The sequence below is a fragment of the Vidua chalybeata genome, chromosome 16, assembly GCF_026979565.1.
Source record: "Vidua chalybeata isolate OUT-0048 chromosome 16, bVidCha1 merged haplotype, whole genome shotgun sequence".
NCBI lineage: Eukaryota > Metazoa > Chordata > Aves > Passeriformes > Viduidae > Vidua > Vidua chalybeata.
In genome coordinates, this window is record NC_071545.1 from 15,294,118 (window position 1) to 15,316,855 (window position 22,738).

General features: G+C 56.3%; 1 protein-coding gene across 1 annotated transcript; it reads left to right on the forward strand.

Annotated features, from left to right (window-relative positions):
* The first annotated feature begins 227 nt into the window (after window positions 1-227).
* Window positions 228-22,690, forward strand: SYNGR3 (synaptogyrin 3). The gene is made up of 4 exons (XM_053957244.1): window positions 228-331; window positions 10,743-10,983; window positions 15,888-16,030; window positions 18,507-22,690. The coding sequence occupies exons 1-4, from the start codon at window positions 233-235 to the stop codon at window positions 18,714-18,716; spliced, it is 693 nt and encodes a 230-aa protein (XP_053813219.1). The 5' UTR covers window positions 228-232; the 3' UTR covers window positions 18,717-22,690.
* Window positions 22,691-22,738: the final 48 nt, after the last annotated feature.

Consider the following 22,738-nt stretch of genomic DNA (forward strand, 5'->3'; position numbering starts at 1 on the left):
TCGGGGGCGCAGCTCGGGCTCGCAGCGCCGGGAGCGCGCACCTGCCCGTGCCCCACCACCCCCTGTCCCCCCCCAACCCGCCGGGTGGTTCCTCCCGCCGCCCGCACGCGGCGCTGCGGACGAGCCCACGAGGGAGGGGCGCGCGGGGGGGGGGGCGGGGGGGGCGGGCGCGCGGCCGGCGCGGGGCGCGCGCGGCGGGGCTCGGCTGGGCGCGGAGCGGGCGCGGGGGAAGATGGAAGGAGCGTCCTTCGGAGCGGGCCGGGCCGGGGGGGCCATCGACCCCGTGGATTTCCTCAAGCAGCCGCAGACCCTCCTCCGGGTGACCACCTGGGTAAGGCGGAACGGCCGCGGGGGCGCGGGGCTGGGCAGCGGCGGTGCGGGGACAGCGCCCGGCGCGGCGGGCAGTGCCCGGGCGATGGGCAGTGCCCGGGCGATGGGCATGTCGAGAGTCGATGGGCAGTGTCGAGGCGATGGGCAGCTCAAGTGCATCGTGCCCGCAGCAGGTGCATCGTTCCCGGTGTCGGTGCGCTGCCGGTGCTCGGTGCGCTGCCGGTGCCGGTGCTCGGTGCGCTGCCGGTGCGGCGGGCGCTGCCCAGCCCCGCGGGCAGTGCCGGCTCCCGGGGGAGCTGGCAGGGAGTTTCCTCGGGAAATAGGGCCGGGAGCGGCGGCGGGATGCGCCGCTGCCCCTCTCGTGAGCGGCGCTGGAGGACGGGGCTCGGAGCAGGAGGCAGAGGACATTTTCCTGCCTTCCACGCTCCGTGCATGCGTGTGTGTGACAGAAATCCGGGAGCCAGCCCTGCCCAGCTCCCCCGTGCTGCTGAGAGGATGTCATGTTTGTCGGACGTTTCCCATCTGTGAATTCCCGCCGTGGAGCAGGAGGTGGAATGGGCTCTGCAGGGCTCAGGGAAGGCTTTGGTGGTCCGTGCCCAGGGTGCCCCTGTGGCCGTGGTGCCCCGATGCCCAGGGCTAAGGACAGCCCCTAATTTGCCTCCCCCAGCCTGGCTTTTTGTTGAGATCTGCAGGTGTGCAGGGCCTTGGGAGGTCAGGAATGCCAGGTCCTTCCCAAAAACCCCGCTGTGGGAAGGATCTGCCCGGCTCCCACCTGCCTCCAGTGCTTGGCTGGAGGCTGTGGATGAGCCTGGGGCTCGTCCTCGCCCGTGCCACACCTGTGCTGGCTCTGTGACACTGTGGCAGCGCTCAGTGAGGCAGGGAGCTCACAAAGCTGTGCTGAGGAGGTGCAGCCCCAGCTGGCACAGCTGCTGGCTCCATGGGGGCTCTCCAGCCTGGGGTGCCCTGGGAGAGGCCCCGAGCAGCACAACGGGCAGCACATGAGCAATTCCAGCTGCAGTCACATGCTCAGAGTTAAACCACACGCTGCAGTGTGTGGCTGACGGGAGCTGGTGTCCTTCCCAGGGCTTGGAGAAGGCCCACGACTCCATTGCTGGGGAAAAACGGGGCCAGGGATGGATCTGGGGCATCCAGCTTGGTGTGGAAGGGGCATTTTGGGCAGGGTTGAGGCACAGGCAGCAGTTGTTTCCTAGAAGAAAACTTGGTCTGGATCCTCCTCCTTGGGTGGCAATGGCAAACTGCTGGCAGTGGTGTAAGGTTTGGGTACAGTTAAATAAATCTGCCCCACTGCTGGTGAGTTCAGCCCCTCCTAAAATAAATGTGTCGCCTTGCACGCAGAGGGCTCCCCACCCTTGTTGGACGGAGGGGATTGGACACTGCTGGGCCAGAGTATGGAATGTAGGTACAAAATAAAAAGCCCAGCCTTAGGAAATATTCCTGTATATATTCACTGGTTTGTTCAGTGGTGAAGCCCCTCCTTTCCTGGCTCTGTGTTCCCAGGGAATCAGTGACAAACGAGTGCTTACAACTACAGAAATGCATCAGCTTAACTCCAGACAAGTGCAGGGCCACCAGTGTGGACAAACTGGGCTGAGCGTGCTGCTATCCAATAAATGCTTGTAACATTCAGAGTTGGCCAAAGCCCTCTGAGCAAAAAGGGAGTTTTTTGCTCTTTTCAGTGGGCTGGGGGCTGGGCTGGGAGCCCTTTGGAGCCCTTTTCCCAGGTCTCACACTCCCTGGTAGGTCTGTCAGGGTTCATCCCTGCTCCAGCCTGGGGGTTCAGAGCCCCACTTTGGTTGTCTCAGCCCAGTTCCCCGTGTCTTAAACCAGTTCAGCATTTGTGGCTCCTGTCCAGTGCGAGCTGGGGCTGCAGTCACATCATTCCCTTCCTGCTGCTGTGCCTCGTGCCTGGCTTCCAGGCCAAACCCGTGCCAGCATGCCAGATTGGGTGGGGGAGGCAGCCAAAGGCTTTGCTGGGGTCTCTGCTGCCTTCCTGGCTGCTGTCCTGGGTGAGTGGCAGTGCTGTGGCACGTGGTGACATCCGTGCTGGTGGCCGGGCAGGAGCTCGAGCCGATGCCCACCGTGCCACTCCCTGACCGCCAAAGCCAACAGAGCCTTGCCAGGCTTCCCTGCCTGCTGTCCCAGGGGGGATGAGCTGCCTGTGCCAGCACAAAACAGCCCTGGGTGGTTGTTGAGCTAGCCCTGGGCCGAGGTCAGGCTTTTGCACGTGGTTTTCCTTCCTGTGCCTCGGTGGCGCAGCTTTGCACCGGCGTTAACCGGAGCAGGCGGATCCCACGGCACAGACAGGAGCCTTGCTCTGTGTCTGATGTCAGCTGCTCTTGGGCAAAGCAAGAGCTGCCAGGATGGGCTGCTGTGGGTGGGGGTGATGGAGAAATCCCACAGGGATTTGGGGCCAGCCCCAGGTGGGTGACTCGTGCTGATCTGGCTGGTGGCCGCTGCTGGGGCTTCCCAGCACCAAAGGAAGGTCCAGTTCCCTTTTGGGACTCCAGTGCCTGCCTGGGGGACCTTGTGCTGGCAGGCAGGCCTGTGAGGGACTGGCAGGTGAACGGTGACCCACACAGAAACCCCCAAATGTCAGCGGTGCCCAAAGGGGATTCCTGGTTCTGCCTCCCCCTGAGAGAGTAATTCGGAGTATCTGAGGGGGAAAAACACCACTCCTGGCTTGAGCTGTAAAATCAAAAGCTGGAAAGAACCATTTAACAGTTCCTCATTCATCTCTTCCCTCTCTGTCTGATGCAGTTTGTCAGATGAAGATGTGATCGCTCTTGTGGTTTCCTTTTGAGACATTTTTTGCACAGCCAGACAGAGTCGATATTCATGACGAGTGCCTGCACAATCATGAGCTCCTTTCTCTGTGACTGCCCGTGCCAGCCAGACTTTTCAAGTGGCCACTCAGCTTCACAGGGCAATTGTTCATTTAACATACCCTTAGGTTTGGCTTTTTAAAGCAGTTTTGGAGAATATTCTGGTAAACCTTTTCAGCAATTCCTGTGGTTTCATGCAGAGCAGCAGCAGAAGTGCAGTGCCGGGTCGCATCAGTGCACCCTCATCCATCCCATCCCATCCCATCCCATCCCATCCCATCCCATCCCATCCCATCCCATCCCATCCCATCCCATCCCATCCCATCCCATCCCATCCCATCCCATCCCATCCCATCCCATCTCTCTGCCTCCCTGGAGCTCAGCAGCAGTGCAGGGAATTGGCTCTGGATGGCTCCTCAGGGGTTTCACTGGCTCCCGAGCACTCGGGGCTCTTAGGGAAGAGCTCCAAGGCTGCTCTGGCTCTCCAGGAGCCCCCAGCAATGCTCAGAGTCATTAGTGTGATCTGAGCTGCCTCAGACTTTGCTCCTGACCACTTTTCAGAAGGGTCATCAGATTTCTGCCTTAATTTTCTCTTTCTGCAGGCTATGCATTAAAGGCAGAACTTAAATTTATCATTTTGGTAATGGAATTATCGGGGAGCTTTGCTGCATCTGAGCTTAAAATGGTTCTGAATTGTCATGCTCCTGTCATCTCTGGTTTCAAGCAGTGCTGGTGTGCCATGTGCTCAGATTGCAGGACGAGATTGGGAGCCTTGAATGAACGCTGTGTCTCAGCCAGCATCTCTTACCACATCAGAAAAAGTAATTCAGGAAAAAATCAGTCAGTGGACATCCTCCCAAGCTGATTAGCCTGGTGGCCGTGGCCCTAAACCTATTACAGCCAGCATCATCCCACCTCGCTCTGTGCCAGAAACCACAGCAGGCCTTCCCTTCGTGCTCGTCTCCGCGCTCCCCTGGGAGATCTGGCAGAGCTTTGGGCTTCACAGCCTCCAAGAAATGGTGCAGATCAGTGCTGGAAACTTCCCTGTGGCTGGCAGCTGTAAAGATAAACTGGGGAGGGAGCTGGGGGGCTGATTGTCCCCCCGTGCCAAGGGTCCCCGAGCGGGGGATCTGCGCCAGGCCCGTGCACAGCACAGGGCTTAGAGGGGCTTAGGGGAATGCTCGGTGCTAAGCAGGATTTGGCCTGTGCTAATGTGACCTGGATTGTTCTTCCCTTCTCGTTTGGTGGTCCCTCCTTCCCTCGCTGGGCTCCAGGAGGGCAGGGAGCTGAGCAGGGAGGGAGTGAGGGATCACCAGAGCTTGGCCTGGCTCTCTGCACCCGTGGCTTGTGCCCAGCACTGCTGGTCAGGAGCCACGGCAGAGGAAACGAGCTCTGGGCTGGTTTTCCTCGTGCCTTGCATCTCCTCCACGCTGACATTAATGTGTGTGTAATCCAAGCCGGGTTCTGCAGGCTCCTACAACCCCACACCTTCTGCTGGTGTTTTTTATAGGTCCCAAATGCAAGTGCAGCTCCTCAGCAGTGCAAACATCTCACCTTAAAATGGCTGACAGCTCGCACCGAAGCGCTCAGCTCCTGCTCTCCTCTCTTATTTGCTTCTTGTTTTCCTTGCCTGGCTCTGCTCAGGCTGCGAGGTCTCCTGGAGCACATTTTAGGGGATGGGCTGCAGAAAGCTGAAGGCAGCGGGGAGGAAAAATGTGTGTGTGTGCTGGGGTCCAGGCTGCTGGAGCTTCAGCAGGGAAGGGGGATCTGCAGAGCACAACTCCAGAAGAAAGGCAGGCAGCCTGGCCAGCCAGCGTCCTCCAGATGGCAAAAATGTGGTGGAGGGAGGGCAGGCACAGCTCCAGCTTTATCCACACCTGCAAGGTGTGTCCGCCTGGGCACATCAGGGTGATGCTCCCTGCGAGGGCCTGGCGGGTCCAGCAGAACTACAGAATCCTGGAATGGTTTGGGTTGGAAGGAGCCTTAAAACCCATCCTGTGCCACCCCCTGCCATGGGCAGGTGCCGGAATCACCCCTGGATTGGGGTGACCCCGGGTGGTGGTAAAGTCTCTCCTCCAACCTGTGCCTTCAAAGAAAGACTCAGTAGTCTTCAGTCGTCTGGTCTCAAGGCAGTTTATTGCAATAATCTCAAGGCACACAGACTCCCTGACATTGTCCCTGACTCCTTTTCCCTCTGCATCTCTCTCAGTCTCCCTCACCCAAGGGGCTGGTGCCATCTTTTATATCACACATTACGTGTTAAATGTTTATGGTTTTTCCCCAATGCCTATCACTTATATTGAACAGTGGCTTTCTACTCTAAACCAATCTGGGAGTGCCAACATCACCAAGAACATGGGGAATAGGAAGGAGAAAGAAGGAGGACAGGGCACACCCAAATCCCTCCATCTCAGAACTTCTGACCCCCATGTACAAAACTCAGACCCCTCTGTACAAGGCCTAAAACCCCCCTGTACAGCACTCAAAGATCCTTCCTTTCACTTTGTGGCTACTTCTATTATAACATCTAAAGTTTTGTGATTTCTTGTTCTTCCTGCAAGGCTTGTAAATTGTTCCATGGGTCAAATTCAAAACCACAGGGGTTTCCAGCTGCCTGCCAGGGTCTCAGAGGCTTCTGACCTGGGCCTGGAACATCCAAGAGTGTCTGAGGGACACCTTGGGTTCCAACAGGCAGGGACACCTTCCACTGTCCCAGGGCACTCCAAGCCCTGTCCAGCCTGGCCTGGGACATTCCCAGGGATGGAGCAGCCACAGCTTCTCTGGACACCTTGCACCAGGACCTCGCCACCCTCTGAGCAGAGAGACTGTCCCATTGTCCTGTCCCATTATCCTGTCCCACTGTCCTGTCCCATTATCCCGTCCCATTGTCCTGTCCCACTGTCCTGTCCCACTGTCCTGTCCCATTGTCCTGTCCCACTGTCCTGCCCCACTGTCCTGTCCCATTATCCTGTCCCATTATCCTGTCCCACTGTCCTGTCCCATTGTCCTGTCCCACTGTCCTGCCCCACTGTCCTGTCCCATTATCCTGTCCCATTATCCTGTCCCACTGTCCTGCCCCATTGTCCTGTCCCACTGTCCTGTCCCATTATCCTGTCCCACTGTCCTGTCCCACTGTCCTGTGTCACAGAAATGCTGCCTGGCCTGGAGAGTTGTCTCTTCTTGCTTGGAAGCAAACTTTAAACTGGGGGAACTGGGCTGCTGGCTTTCACCAACAAGAGAGGCCCCAGTTCCTCCCTGCTGTGGTGCAAGCCCAGCTCCCTTTGCCCGAGCAGCCCCTCCACGTCCCCGTGGCTCTGAGGGCTCCTGGCCTGTGTTGTGCTCCCTGCAGGGTGGGACTGAGGCTCCTTTGTGTGCTGAGGTGCAGCTCTGGATGGGAAGGATGGGAGAGGAGAGCTTTCCTCTTCCCATTGCCCTGCAGCCACAGGCAGGGCAGCACTCATGGAGCTGGGGCTCCCAGCACTCAGGAACCCCCACGCCAGGAGCCCCCGAGCTGCCAGCACATCCCCGTGGCAGCTTTGGCAGGATGCAAGGATGGAAAATGCAATTTCCCACCGGGCTGGCTGGGGAGAATCCAGTTTTCTTACCGTGCCTCGCACCAGTTCAGCCAGGAAAAGCAGAATTTGTTGCTGGTGGCATTGAGTGGTTCAGCTGGAAAATGGAGTGTCCTGTGAAGGCTCCTGTGCAAATCCTCTGAGATGCTGCTCAGGCTCACCAAACCTCTCTAGCAGTGCAAAATCTGACCTTGTATTTTCTCTTCCAAGTCTCTGATGAGCTGGCTGGGGCTTTGAGCCACTGTGGATTGTGAAGGTGATTGGGAAAATGCACTTGTTCTGTGGGAACTTCAAAAAACACGGGGGGTTTATTTCCCTGCCCACATTTATTTCATCTACCCACGTTTTCCTAAAATAAAACCATTTTTACATCTATACTTAGAAAGGCAACACCAAATTTATTCTCATTAGAATGTTTCACCAGCACCAGTGGGCTTTTTAAGAAAAACCATAACATCACAATCCTGGGGTGAGGGAGGGGTAACCCATGGAAAGGCACGTTTTGACAGGAATATTCCAGGCAGTGCTGATGTTTTGAGCTCATCTGTTAAATGTGTGCACTTGGAATTCGTTGCTCCTCTGGCCTCCCAAGGAAAAGCTGCGTGTTTTGTGTACTGAAATGTGGTTGTGAGGCCCTCATGGTTTGAGCCACTTGGGTTGTCTGGTGGCAGGAAGGAGGCTCTGCTTTCCAAAATCCTTTGGAATTGGAAGTTAAGTGATAAAACTACTTTTATTTTTTTTTTTTAATCGACATTGACAGCCCCAGGTGTGCAAAGCTGGTGGAGGCACCACACACCTGTGCTGTGACATCCTTAATTGTATTTAATTTATGGGAGCTCTCCCTCCCTCCCACCTGTCCCTATTGGACACAAAATGGGTGCACAGAAGCTTGGGACGTTCAAAAGAGAAAAAGAGCAAATTTCATTCAAACATCTGGTGTTTATAGAATTCCAAATGTGACTGTGGATTGGAGGGTGGAATTATCACTTCTTTAACCACACTGGTCCAAAGATCAATCCATCATTTCTCTCCTCCCACAGAGAGATATGGAAACTATTCTATTTATACATGAAATTGTGTGGGAACTCTGACTCTCAACTATGTAAACGTTATCAGAACGCTAAAGAAGTTTTATGAGAACTTTAAAACTTTCAAAAGAACTAGAAAAGTTACCACTTTTAAAAATCAGGACAGCACCCACCAAAGCTCTGGGCTCCCAGCAGCTTGGGGAAGGTTGTTCATCCCTGAGGACTGAGTGGAACCCCTCGGAGAAGCTGAGTTCAAGTTTGCTGGCCTGCCAGAGAAGTAATTGCATGGAATCAGAGGTCCTCAATTATTCATGTTTTCCAGAATCACATTACTTCTTCCCCAGGCCTGTTTCATAAATGCTGCTGCTATTTCTGATGGTAAATAACAATTTTGCATTATTTATGAGCAGATTTTTACAACTGCTGATGTTACAGCTGCTGCCAAAGCCCCGGGAAAACGATTAGTGCTGCTTGTTGTTGTTTCTTCCTTACACACAGCCCCTCCTGTCGTGAGCGTGGGGATGGTGAGGATGAGGATGGTGGGGATGGGGATTGTGGGGATGGCAATGGTGATGATGATGATGATGATGATATGATGGTGATGATGGTGATGATGATGATGATGATGATATGATGGTGATGATGATGATGATGATGATGATGATGGTGATGATGATATGATGGTGATGATGATGATGATGATGATGATGATGGTGATGATGATATGATGGTGATGATGATGGTGATGATGATGATGATGATGATGATGATGGTGATGATGATATGATGGTGATGATGATGATGATGATGATGATGATGGTGATGATGATGATGATGATGATGATATGATGGTGATGATGATGATGATGATGATGATGGTGATGATATGATGGTGATGATGATGATATGATGGTGATGATGGTGATGATGATGATGATGATGGTGATGATATGATGGTGATGATGATGATATGATGGTGATGATGGTGATGATGATGATATGATGGTGATGATGATGATGATGATGATATGATGGTGATGATGGTGATGATGATGATATGATGGTGATGATGATGATGATGATGATATGATGGTGATGATGGTGATGATGATGATATGATGGTGATGATGGTGATGATGATATGATGGTGATGATGATGATGATGATGATGATGATGATGATATAATGGTGATGATGATGATGATGATGATGATGATGATATGATGGTGATGATGATGATGATAATGATGATGATGGTGATGATGATGATATGATGATGATGGTGATGATGGTGATGATGATGATGATGATGGTGATGATGATGATGCTCCCCAAGCACAGCACCAGCGAGGAACAGGGTGCAGGTGCCGCAGGGTGACTTGGGTGGCCCCTGAGCTCGTGGCTGGTGCTCAGGGCTGACCTGAGCCAGGGATGGATGTGGGACAGGGCCCCAGGCCGTGGGTGAGCTCCCAGAGGAGGAGGAGGAGAAGGTCTGTCCCAGTGTTGTGTTAAAGAGTGGCTGGACCTTGGGGGTGTTTGCCCACCGTGGGTTCTGCTCCATTTCCCCCGCTCTGTGTCCCTGGGAGCTGCAGGAGGTGACACAGGTGACTGTGAGCCACCAGCTGGGCTTCATCCAGTGCTACCTCCGTGTCACCTGTCCCTGCCTCGTCGTGCAGGTGCAGGGGGACCAATCGTGCCCTGTTCCTGTCCCCAGCTGCTCCTGGGAGAGCTGGAGGAGCCTCTTATCTCTGCTCTGCATGCCTGGCCTCCAGCTGTGTCCCGGGAGCCAGCAGGGAGCCAGCAGGGAGCCAGCAGGGCTGCTGGTGCTGGCACGGGGGAGATCAGAGCTTCCCAGTGGGAGGGAGATGTGCCTGCACTGCCTGCTCCCCTCCCTGCTCACGGCCCCTTCCCAGGGATCCAGAGCAGGATCCAGAGCCCAGAGTGGGGTCCAGAGCAGAATCCAGAATGGGATCCAGAGCAGGATCCAGAGCAGGATCCAGAGCAGAATCCAGAATGGGATACAGAGCAGAATACAGAGCAGGATCCAGAGCAGAATCCAGAATGGGATCTAGAGCAGGATTCAGAATGGGATCCAGGGCAGGGTCCAGAGCAGGATCCAGAGCCCAGAGTGGGGTCCAGAGCAGAATACAGAGCAGGATTCAGAACGGGATCCAGAGTGGGATCCAGAGTAGAATCCAGAGTGGATTGTGCTGGTCCTGCTGCCTCCCCCCTGCCTTTGGGAGATAAGGGAATTCTGTGGGCGTGCAGCAGGTGAATGGTGTCACCTGAGGCTGCCATCGGCTCCTTCCCCACCTGCAGGGGTGTGCCAGGGGTGTGCCAGGGGTGTGCCAGGGGTGTGACAGGGGTGTGACACCCACGGTGCCAGCCCCAGCTGCCCCTGCCCTTCTGTCCCTCTTGGGCCCAGCCAGGTCACTGGTAGTGCATTCAGGAGCTGCACCTTTCAGCCCCTGCTACGCCAGCTGAAAAATCACCCTGCTGCTCCCAGGGCAGCCTGTGCCCCTGTGCCACCTCCCCACACATGTCCCCTGTCCCCTCCAGCAGCCATCCAGCCCTTCCCTGCCTCAGCTGCTCAGCTCTCCCCTGTCCCTGGGGACACCAGGGGCTTTGTGGGGCCCAGCCTGACAGCAGAGAGCAGCACAGCACAAAGTCTCTGCAGGCACCTGCCCCATCTGGGTGTTTTTTTTCCGTCCCCAGCGTGTCTGGAGAAGCAGGTTCTTACACTGCTCTGCCCAGCAGGGCGCTGGAAGGCAGGAGGAGGTTCCACCTCCCAGAGGAGGAACACCCAGGTGCAGTTTGGAGCCACCAGGGAGAGGAGAGCCGGGATGTGTCTGACAAATGCCACGTTGCCATGGAGGCGAGGATGGGATTGAATCCGGTGGCGCTGCTGTTGGGAAACGGAGCTAAAAATGCCAACAGCAGCAACCTGTGCTCTCCCCTTGCTCCTGCAGATCTTCTCCATCGTGGTGTTCGGCTCCATCGTCAACGAGTGCTACGTGAACAAGGACAGCCAGCACCCCGAGCTGCTCTGCATCTTCAACGAGAATGAGAGTGCCTGCAGCTACGGCATCGCCGTGGGCGTCATCGCCTTCTTCGGCTGCATCTTCTTCTTCGTGGTGGACCTGTACTTCCAGCAGATCAGCAGCGTCAAGGACCGCAAACGGGCCGTGCTGCTGGACCTGGGCTTCTCAGGTACCCTGCCATGCCCGGCCCTGCCCTGCCCTGCCCTGCCCTGCCCTGCCCTGCCTGGCCCTGCCCTGCCCAGCCCTGCCCTGCCCTGCTCTGCCCTGCCCTGCCCTGCCCTGCCCTGCCCTTCCATGCCCTGCCCTTCCATGCCCTGCCCTGCCCTGCCCAGCCCTGCCCTGCCCTGCCCTGCCCTGCCCTGCTTGGGTCTGCCCTGCTGTGCCCTGCCCAGCCCTGCCCTGCCCTGCTCTGCCCTGCCCAGCCCTGCCCAGCTCTGCCCTGCCCAGCCCTGCCCTGCTCTGCCCTGCCCTGCTCGGGTCTGCCTCGCTGCTGTGCCCTGCCCATCCTCTCTCGAGTCTTGCCCGCTCCTCCCGTGGCCTGACACGGCCCATGTGCCTTGGCTGGGGACAGCACGGGTGGCAGGGGAGCTGTCCCGTGCAGCCGTGGGCTCAGTGAGCACTCAGGAAGGTGGCTGTGTCCTCACTCTGCAGCTGGAGGCAGGTTTGGTCAGGCCACCCACAGGGGTGAGGCTTGGTGGTCACACCTCAGAGCCCACACGGGGGTTTTACCTGCCCACACCTCCTGCTCTGGCTCTCCAAAAGGTGGTTTCAGCAGCTTTGTGCACGGCTTTGGGGCACAGCAGGAGCAGCTCTGTGCAGCTGGGGCTGGGGTGCCCTGGGACCTGCTGTGCCCTCGAGCTGAGGCTCATCCCTGCAGACAGGAGCAGGCAGGGTGCTCCGGGCTGGGAGGGAGCCTGCTCTGCTCTGCCCTGCCCTGGCAGCTGCCTGGCTCCCTCTGCAGCTGCTGCTCTGCTCTCCCAGGCTCTGTTGGCACTCTGAGGTGATTTATCCAGCACAAGGTCGCTGATGGCTCTCTGTCCCAAATGAAGACATCCATCATCACCTCCCTGCCTTGCCTGTTGTTCAGGCTGTCCTCTCCTCGCTGCAAAGCTCATTTCCATGGTGCTGGAGCATCCAGCCCTTGTTTGATAAAATTTACAGCCCCTTCGTGGGGCTCGGTGCCTGAAATCCTTGGATTCCAGCGGAAGGGGAACATCACATCCATCTTGTGGCTGCTGGGATCCTGCCTCCATCCTGACAGCCCCTGCTCCCTGCCAGCCACGGGGGAGCTGGCCCTGCTCTCACACTCTGCCCACTTTCTCCTTTTTCCCTGTGATGGATCCGCTGAGAGGAGAAATGAGAGAATCATCGGATCCTGGACTGCTTTTTTGGAAGGGACATTAAAGCCCATTCAGTTCCACCTTCCACTAGACCAGGATGCTCCAAACCCAGTTAAACTCTTCCAGGGACCCAGGGGCAGCCACAGCTTCTCTGGGCACCCTGTGCCAGGGCCCGTTCCACCCTCACAGGGAAGAACTTCCTAAAATGCATCTGGGAAGTAACTGGGCAGCAGCTCTGGGGCACAGGTGGGGCTTCAGGGCTACGCTGAAAGCAGCATTGACAACCTTCTCTTCCAGCTGCTCTTCCAGCTGTTCCCACAGCCAGGCGTTCGCTGGAGCCCAGGCTGTGATTAGGGTGGTAACACATCTTCCCCGCTGTTTGCACTCTGCTGCCTGCAGACCCTTAAACGATCATTATCTCCCGGCTCCCGCGGTGCTTCCCGGCGCTCTCCTCTTCCCGGAGTGCTGGAGGGAGTGGAGCCGCTGGTCCAGCTGGAGCTGGGGCTGGCACATGCAGCCTCACCGGTCCCTGCCAGCTCAGCCCTCTCGGAGGGATTTAAAATTCGTGTCACCCCTCCGAACACGAACCTGGAGGAGCTGGCCACGCCTGACCCCATCTCCCGCACTGGCAGCGGCACCTGCCTCGCCCGTGGCACTGGGGGGAACCCTCCTGCTGCCCAGAGCTGCTCTGGAGGGGAAAGGCTTCTCCCTGCCCCGCAGAACCTCCTGGAAGGCAGCAGAGGCGAGCCCGGGCTGCAGGTGCTGACGGTTCCAGGATGGGGAAGGTCGGTGCTGCAGAGGGATTTGGCAGCTGCAGTACCCAGCGCAGCCGTGCTGGCTCCGGGCTGTGCGTGATGTCATCTTAACTCCTGGCAGCCCGAGAGTGCCACCAGGGCTGGGGTGGCACTGGGGACACAGTGGCAGCGGGGGATCAGTGGCAGCGTCCTGCCGGGGAGGACGAGCTGCGCTGGGTCCAGTGTTACACACAGGAACAACTTCCCCTCCACAAACCAGTGCCAGCCCCGTGCCCCTTGTGCCAGCCCCGTGTCCCTTGTGCCAGCCCCGTGCCCCTTGTGCCAGCCCTGTGCCCCTCGTGCCAGCCCCGTGTCCCTCGTGCCAGCCCTGTGCCCCTTGTGCCAGCCCTGTGTCCCTTGTGCCAGCCCCCTGTCCCTCGTGCCAGACCCATGTCCCCAACCTAACCAGTGCCAGCCCCATGTCCCTTGTGCCAGTCCCATGTCCCCAGCCTTGTCCCTGAGCATAACCAGTGCCAGTCTCATGTCCCTCGTGCCAGCCCTGTGTCCCCAACCTTGTCCCTGAGCCTAACCAGTGCCAGCCCCATGTCCCTCGTGCCAGCCCCATGTCCCTTGTGCCAGTCCCATGTCCCCAACCTTGTCCCTGAGCCTAACCAGTGCCAGCCCCATGTCCCTTGTGCCAGCCCCATGTCCCTTGTGCCAGCCCCGTGCCCCTTGTGCCAGTCCCATGTCCCCAACCTTGTCCCTGAGCATAACCAGTGCCAGTCTCATGTCCCTCGTGCCAGCCCTGTGTCCCCAACCTTGTCCCTGAGCATAACCAGTGCCAGTCTCATGTCCCTCGTGCCAGCCCTGTGTCCCCAACCTTGTCCCTGAGCATAACCAGTGCCAGTCTCATGTCCCTCGTGCCAGCCCTGTGTCCCCAACCTTGTCCCTGAGCCACCCTGCTGCTCCCACAGTGTGAATTAACCTTTGGGAGCTGCTTTTGTTTCACCTCGGGGTTTTTAACTTCCAAACTACCCCCAGGGTGATTCTGAACAATGGCTGAGGTCCAAATGTAGGCGTGGGAGCTGGTTCCCATTCCAGGGAACAGCTGCTGGGAAAGGCCCCTTGTAACAGCAGGGGAACAGAAAACAGCCCTGAGTTCAAGGGGTGAGGTCAAATGTAGTGCTGGCAACAAGTCACTGTCCTGAAGGGAAGTGAAAATGCTTATGCAGAGATTTGGGTGGGTTTGGTGGCAGGACTGGCTGTATTTGGTGAGGTGTCTGTCATTTGGAAAATGAAAGCTGTGAAGGAAGGATTCCTTCCGTGGCCAGGCCTGGTGGTTGGGAATTCCCAGGCCCAGCCATGCAGGAGGAGACAAGGAATGTGTCTTAAGCTGCACTTAGGAGCAAATTCTGAATTAAAGGCCTTGAGCCCTGCACCTCCAGCACTCGGTGTGGATGCTCCCAGGCACAGCATATTTTATATTTTATAGCATATTTAGGGAAAACTGGCAAGATAAATGGGAATAAATGGGAACAAAGGGAGGTTCTGCTCTCCCTGCAGTCAGACAGGCACTGGCAGCCTGGCTGCTCATCCTGATGTGCTGATGATCCTTGGGAGCTGCTGGGCAGCTCAGCATTCCCGACATCCACATGTGCACTGACACCCAGAATCTGAGACGTCAGGAATGATGGAGACCCTGAAAACAGCACCATGGGAGGGTCCAGATGGTGCAGCTCCTCTTCCCAGAGCTGGAAAACACTCCTGCTGCTGGCCCTGTGTGCTCCTGGCTTTTCCTTGGCTGTGCCCTGAGCTCCTTGGCACCGGGCAGTGCTGGTGGCTGGGGATGGAATTAGGGCAGCTGCAGCCGTATCTTGCTCAGCCAGCTTTGCTTCCAGGCAGGAATAATCAAATAATCACCAGAGTGTCTCTGCTCAGCTCCACAGGCCCAGGGGGATTCTCTGCAGGGATGAGCAGAGCTCTCACGTGTCATGGAATCACGGGATTACAGAGTGGTTTGGGTCGGAAGGGGCATTAAAATCCACCTCATTCCACCCCTGCCACAGGCAGGGACACCCCTCACTGCCTCAGGCTGCTCCCAGCCCTGTCCAACCTGGCCTTGGACCCTGCCAGGGATCCAGGGGCAGCCACACACTCACAAGGAAAAATTCCTTCTCAATCTAAATCCACCCTCCTTCAGCTTAAGGCCATTTCCCCTTGTCCTGTTACTCAATGCCCTTGTGAAAAGTCCCTCTCCAACACGTCCAGGGAGGATGTGCTGTCCCTGGGGCTCACTGAGATCAGGTTGAGGTGTAGCTGGACTGAACTTTGGGTAGGCAGCACACTGAGATGACCCCACAGGCTCCTTCCATCTCTGCTCTCGTGTTCAAAGAGCTCCTTTTGGGCCACGGCTCCCGAAATTCCTGTTCCTATTGGAAGCCTGGGTGGTTTGTGCAGCAGCAAAGGAGAGGTGCTGGGCAGGGGCAGCACTGACCAGCTCTGTTCCTGTGGGAATTTTGAATTAATTCGAGACCTCTGAGTTGCTTTAGATGATGATTAGATTTATTTTTCTTATCTTCTACACAGGCAGGAAGGGTGAGTTCGGCTCACATCTTCACTGCATGGCTCAGAGGGTCACAAGAGATCTTTTAAGGATTTTTTAACCAACAAAACACTGCCAACAAGGAGATTTATGCTTTTGACCCAATCCTTACACATTTCATCTTATGGACCCATGCTACAGTGTGAGCTTTCTTAGCCAATCATGTTATGACACACAAACTTACAGTACTACACTGTAAAACTCTAAACTTTCCTCCACTTAGCTGAACGTGTCTCTGCTTTAAACCACAAATCCACATTCTCACTTCCAGCACCTCCGTTCGGGAGCCTTTCCCGAGGTCTCGGATCAAATCCTGGGTTTGATTCCAGCCTTTGGCTTATAGTCCCAGAGTTGTGAGAGCCGCCTGAGTTTCAGGTTCCCACGTGTTCCCCTGCAGGTTTCCTGGCCTTCCTGTGGTTTGTAGCCTTCTGCTTCCTGGCAAACCAGTGGCAGAGGACGACGCTGACCAGGGGCTTCTCGCAGGGCGCCGACGCCGCGCGGGCGGCCATCACCTTCTCCTTCTTCTCCATCATCATCTGGGTGAGGGCTCTGCGGGGGCTGAGGGGGGCACAGCAGAACTGGAACCTGCCCCGAGCTCCTGGGGGAGGCCGGGCTTTGCCACAAGTGAATCCAGGGGCCGTGCTGGGGAACCTGCGGGCTCTCCACACGTGGAACTGGTGGTTTCTCACCAGGGGAGCTCCAGCTCAGTCTCCTCTGCCCGGGGGATTCCAGGTTTCCTGTGGGAAAACGCCAATCACTTGGGTTTTTTTTGTTTTGTTTTGTTTTTGTTTTTTTTTTTAGTCTTAAAAGTTTATTAGTAATAAAATAGTTATAAAGACAGTAATAAAATTAGAGTAATACAAATTTGGACAGTGAGGATTAGGACACTGTGAGACAATAAAAAGCAAAGAATTACGGATGTTTTTGGGCACTGAGCTGCCAAAAACATGCCTTGGGAACAAAGGAATCACCCTTAAAAGCAACAGCCTGTTACATATTCATATATCTCACACATGATGCATAAATTCCTTGCAAATTAAGAATTTTTCTGGTTTTTGTCAACTCCTTCCCCTTAATCCTGGTGGTTCCATAAAGACGGAGAGAAGGTGGAAGAATGTTTGTTTTTTCTGATGAGGAGGCTGTAACTCTTCAGGTTTTCTGTGGCTGTTATCTCTGTGCAAAGAGTTTCTTGATTATCTCATCCCTTTTCTTGAGCTAGTAAAAAATATCTTACATCGCATAGTTTCTATTTTAACATTATGTTATAACCTAGAACTATATTTAACACACTACTTAAGAAGGATTAATACAGTATTACAAAATAACCCTCCATAATACATATAGTATTCAATGTAGTATTTGCAAAGAGCCAATCATAAAATACGCATTTTTCACACTCCCCTTTCTCCCGAGGCTGGGAGGTTTTGTTCCCGTTGAAAACGTGTCCCCAGCCACGAGCTGCCCTGATTTCAGGACCTCGTTGGAGGCAGAGAGCCCCCCAGGAGCAGATCTCTGCACTGAGCAGCTTCATGGGGTGGCCTGGTGGGACTTTGGGAGCTCTCAGGCTCGTCAGCTCCCTCCTGGGACACGCCAGGCTGGCCCCTCTGCTGCCCACCTGCAGAAGGGGCTTAGAAACCCACCTTGCTCCCATTTTCAGCTCCAGCTGGGCACAGGGACTCCAGCCAGGGCTGTGTGAAACCCTGGGGCTCACCTGCACCCCAGCCGGGGGGCTCCTGCCCCAGAGCTGTGTGTGCAGAGGCGGGGGTGGCTCCGGGTTCACTCCAGCCCTCCTCCAGCTTCCCCTGGGCACTGAGCCCCGGGATGTGCCCTAATTCCATCTTGCCTTGAGAGAAGCGGGGCAAAAGGCAGCGCCAGGCTTTCCCCCGGTTTAACTGCTCCCTGCTTTGTGATGGTCCCAAGGAATCTCTTTTAATCCCAGCTCTGCCCCATCCCGGCTGCCACCGGGAAGGGCGGTGGGTGGGATGTTCCCCATCCCATCAGCATCTGCCCCCAGCCCGGGCGGGCCGTGGGGACGCCGCTGTCACCCTGTCCCGTCCCAAAGGATGGCCAGGATGGTTGGGAAGCCATTCCTGGCCCCTACAGGCACTTTTTAGCCACCTCAGAGCGTCATTTACCAATTAATGGAATTGTTAATGAAGCCTCCTGGAAGGAGAGCCAGCGCGGGGCCCTCCCGGCTTTGCCGCCCACATTTCCCACCCTTTGCAGCCTCAATTCCAGCAACCTGGAAGAGGCTGAAGGAGTCTCGGCAGAACTGACCTATTTTCCTGGGCTGGCTCTCGGCAGCTCTCCCTCCCCACAGCAGGCGCTTTTATTTGGGCCAGCAGTGCCAGATGTGCACGGCCAGAGCCCCCCACCCCAGGCACAGCTCTGGGGGTCACCCTGCCCCTCAGAAATGGCTCCTGGAGGGTTGGGGTGGGCTTTGGGGCTGGATTAGCTCTGGGGTACAGCGCAGTGGGGCGGCAGTCTGTGGGGTGCTGCCGTGGGCTCCGTGCTTTGCAGAGAGATGGGGGATGTGGGGTGCTGGGGGGATGTGGGCTCCGGAGGGCTGCAGGGTCCCGGGGGGACTTGGGGTCCTGGTGGGATTGGAGGTCCTGGGGGTTTGGGGAACCCTGAGGTGGACATGGGGTTCTGGTGGGATTGGAGGTCCTGGGGGTTTGGGGGACCCTGAGGTGGACATGGGGTCCTGGTGGGATTGGAGGTCCTGGGGGTTTGGGGGACCCTGAGGTGGACATGGGGTTCTGGTGGGATTGGAGGTCCTGGGGGTTTGGGGGACCCTGAGGTGGACATGGGGTTCTGGTGGGATTGGAGGTCCTGGGGGTTTGGGGGACCCTGAGGTGGACATGGGGTCCTGGGCGAATGTGTGATGCTGGTGAGACTCAGGATGCTGGGGGGGGACGCGGGGTCCTGGGGGGGCTGGGGATTCCTGGGGGTGGTTCCGGGGGTGCTGTGGGGTGGCAGCCCTGCCCCGTGTGACGCTGTCCCTCGCTGCCCGCAGGTGGTGCTGGCTCTGCGGGCGCTGCAGCGGTACCGCCTGGGCACGGACATGTCCCTGTTCGCCACCGAGCAGTTCGGCACCGACCCCAGCGCCTCCTACCCCGGCTACCCCGGCGGCAGCGGCGTGGAGAGCACGGAGACCTACCAGAGCCCCCCCTTCACCGAGACCTTAGAGCCCAACCCCAAAGGTTACCAAGTGCCAGCGTACTGAGGGGCTGCGGCGGTGCCACCCCCGCCCGCTCCCAAATGTCTCCAGCCCCATTTCCTTGCCGTGGCGAGTCAGTGCCGGGTCCCTTTATTAGCTCGTTGTGCAGTGAATTCTGTACAGTGGTATTGGTTCTTGTCTTACCTGTCCCAGGGTTTCTAAAAGCAGTGTTCCCTCTAAGCCAGGAGGAAGGAAGGTTGGTACCACATCACCTACACGCGGGGAAGAGGAGGAAATGCCCCCTCCGAGCCCTGCTGGGAAAGCCCAGGACGCCTTTTCCTCTTAGAAAGCAGCAGCTGAGGAATCTTTATCTCGTTCTTCCAGAGCTAACACAGAATCCATCGAGGGTGGGTGGGCAGTGGGCAGAGCTGGCCCTGGCTGCTCCCGCTGTGGAGCTTCCAGTCCAGGTTCCAGGAAAGTGCCAAATTCACAGGGAAATCAGGGGTGTCTGTGTTGTTTTCCTTTGTATATATTTGCTGTGCAAAACAAATATCCGAACGGGTGTTTCCAAACTTGGTGTAGAGGAACAGAGGGGGCACAGCAGGCCAGGGCTGGGATCAGTACCCAGAGTGCTTCTACACTTCAACAGCTTCTGGCTGAGGGTTTAAAAAGTTACTGTTTGGAAGAGGAAACCAGCAGGAGCTGGTTGCTAACTGGGGATAGCCTGTGATCGGTGGGAATGTGGCGCTTTGTGGTTCCGTTTCCTCGTGGGGGACTGGGAAATTTGTAAATTCCTAAGGAATTTTTGGTTGGCAGCGCTGACACGTCCTCACCCCGGAGAGGTGAGGACCAAGGTGAGGAGGGGCTCAGACTCGACATCCGAGGCCATTAGGAGCAATATTGGACTTGTATTTTTGTTCTGGGAGCAGCCACCATCTGTCAGCTGCAGCAGAACCCCGGGTGGGGACACGTGTGTCACCCTGCAGCCTCCAGAAATGAGGGATTCAGGCAGGGAACTGGAAAGGCTTCACGGGCCATTGGAGTCCATCCCGCGTGGGCTCACAGCCCTGTTTGGAAATGGTGTGGGAAGAGTCAGTGAAAAGCACCCAGGAAGGAGGCTCAGGTTGGGGGTTTGACTGCAAAGAACAAGGAAAAGGAGGGAATGTGTAAAATCCAGCAGGTCCCTGTCAGCCAGCTGCCAGCTTTCCCTGCCCGTGCTGCAGCTGGTCCAGGCTGAGCAGAGGAGCTGAAACTTGAATTCCCAGCCCCGTGGGTGGCAGCTCCGTCCCTGGAGGCTCCCGGCACTCCGGGCTCCTGCCGGCAAAGCCACCACTGCCTTGCGACCCCGTGAGCAGCAATAGCCACCCCCAGTCCCCTCCCTGTCACAGGTCCTGGTCACAGCCATCGCCACAGCTCATTCCTGCTGCTGAGCCGCAGATCAGCGCGCTAATTAATGAGCAGCAGATAAATGCACTAATTAAGCAGCCAATCACCCCGAGAGGTCGCTGCCGGTGGCGAAGCGCGTTCCTTGCCTTGGCTCCAGGTCCTGGCTGTGCCCAGCCCCTCGCAGGTGCCTGACCACGGACACCCCAGCCCAGTGCAGTATCAGCCTCAAGGAATTCCGAGATCTCTGTGGTTTGTGGAGTCAGTTTTGCTGGGAAAGAAAAAAAAAAAAAAAAAAAAAAACCCGAGGCTTTTAATACAGGGTACGGTAGAACTGTAGCAATATTTTCCTTAGAGGGAACACTGAAACTTTAGCAGCACAAACAGTACTTGTGTTAATATTTTAGCAAAATTATAATCAATTTAAATGTTTAAATTGATTGTACGTGAGATAATGTTCGTTGGGTACAGTGTATTTTTTCTAACTATAATATAACCGTTCCAGAGTTTCCGTGTAACCGTAAAGAGCTAAAGCTGTGTCTGCCTGCGGGACACGTCCTGCCCCGTGTGCCCCCCGTGCTGAATATTACACGCTCTGAATGTCCCCCCCGAGGCCTGCATTGCCTTTCTTTGCCCCCACACGCACATCCCACCACGCTCTGACCTCTGGAGCAGCAGCAGGGACACGGGGACGAGGCCAGCACAATTCCTGGTGCTTCCCGAGGGTTGCTTCAGCTTCCCAGGGCTGCCTTTTCCTTGCAGGAGGCTGCTGTGCTGGGCAGGGAGCAGGAGGAAGGGCTGTTCCTGGCAGCACAGGAGATGCTCCTGGATTAAACCAGAGCTGGGAATAAATAACCTGTCCAGCCTCATCACCCAACAGGCACCTGGAGGGAGCTGAGCCCTGATCCTCTGCACCCAAAGTGGCGGTGCCAGGCAGTGCAGGGCTGGCACCTCTGCTGGGGTGGCACTGGGACGGGCAGCTGGGACAGGCAGGAGCCACAGCTGGAGCGTTTTTCCAGAGAATAGCACTGGGCTGGTGTCCCATGTGGCTGTGCCAAGGCCGTGTCACCAGGCAGGATGGGACAACCCCAAACTCCCTGGCCGTGGTGAAAGCCTCCACCCACCTCAGCCTGCCTCAAACAGCCCCATCTGGGGCTTTGTTGGTGGAGCCCTGGGTGACACCCGTGCCTGGAATCCTGCCCCGAAGCCTTTGGGAGCCCCCCCGGTGTCCCCACAGTGCCGGGTGTCACCGGTGCCCTGCGGTGGCTGTGGCAGCCCCTCGGTGTGCCCCCCAGGCAGAGCAGGGTGTGCAGGTGGGGCTGGCACCAAACACACCCCAGGGGGGCCCTGGCTGGAGAACCAGAGCCATGGCTGCAGTAACCGTGGGGTGCTGGGGGTTCAGGGATTTGGAACATCACTTTTCCTCTTTTTTCCTCTTTTTCTCCCAGCCGTGGTTACAGCAGCACTCACCCCCTTGTAACCACCCAGGCCACATCCTAAGAGGATGCCAAGGCTGTCCCAAAATTGTCCCAAAAGCATGCCAGGATTGTCCTGAGCGTGCCAGGGCTCTGCCACCCTCACAAGCTGTTTGTAGCCCTCTGTTCTCCCCAGAGGTCAGCAGCACCTTGAGCTCACAGAGGGCTCAGCTGTGCTCAGCCCAGCCCAAAAGCTTCTGCACAGTGTTAGCACTAAATTTGGGTGTAAAGAGCAGAATTCCAGCATTCTGCCTTTCCTGGGGCTGCATTCTGCCCCAGCCATGCTCCTGCTCCAGGAGGCTCTGTCCCACCACCACTGTTCCTCAGCGCCGAGGTAACCACATCATGCACTGTGCAATTCAAGCACATTTAAAGATTTGGAATTTTTGCCAACATTTCAAGCTGTTCCCAGCAAAGGTGGAAGCTTTGTGATGTTCGATAGAAAATATTCTCCCCCCTGCATTACCTGCTCTGTGTCAGGGGCTGGAAAGCAAACCCCTCCCTTTACAGGACAGCACTTGGGATCTCACTGCTCTTGTGCCTGGACACTGGGATGAGATTCCCATCAGTTCATGCCACAACAGCGAGTGACACCCCCAGCATTCCTGTGCCCCTGCCCATCAGTCCCTGACAGGGCTGTTCTGTACCTTCCCTCCCAGTGCCAGCCCCCACGGCGCAGGGCTGGCTCCTGCCTCTGTTCCTTAGGAAATCCCATCATTATCCCTTGCAGTGGGTATTTCTCTCAATAAAAACTGCTGTGTGTTTCACAGACCCCTCCCAGCCCGTGCTGTCCCCAAGCAGGTGGCTCTGGTCCCCCCTGGTCCCGTTCTCAGTTGCATTTTGCCCCCGTGTGTGTCACAAACCCCTCTCCCCCTCAGTGAGGCTCAGGCCCAGCCCTCACTGCCTCAACTTGAAGCCCCAGTTCAGCTGCCTGGATTTTGTTGCAATACACATTCAAACCTCAGCTCCTTTCAGAGTTTTAATCTCCAACAGCTCCCACCTGAGGGTTGGGAAGTTCAGTTTCTTTGCCAATACCTCTGTCCAAGCAGACGCTTCCAGGAGTTGCAGTTGTCACTAACCTCTGTGCAGTGTAGTATAAAGTGGACTGTGTATGGAAATAAGTTAAAAATGTTTACAATTTTGTATATATTATATATATAAAAATATCTTTTGAGAGAACAATCTGTGATTCTGTATTTTCGGTGTCTGTGTAACCAACTGCAACTTATT

Bases quoted from the DNA above. Each gene is read 5' to 3' on its own strand.
- SYNGR3 (XM_053957244.1), top strand. From the start codon at position 233: ATGGAAGGAGCGTCCTTCGGAGCGGGCCGGGCCGGGGGGGCCATCGAC. The intron at 332-10,742 runs GTAAGGCGGAAC...TTGCTCCTGCAG, and splicing joins TCCTCCGGGTGACCACCTGG to ATCTTCTCCATCGTGGTGTT. The intron at 10,984-15,887 runs GTACCCTGCCAT...GTTCCCCTGCAG, and splicing joins GCTGGACCTGGGCTTCTCAG to GTTTCCTGGCCTTCCTGTGG.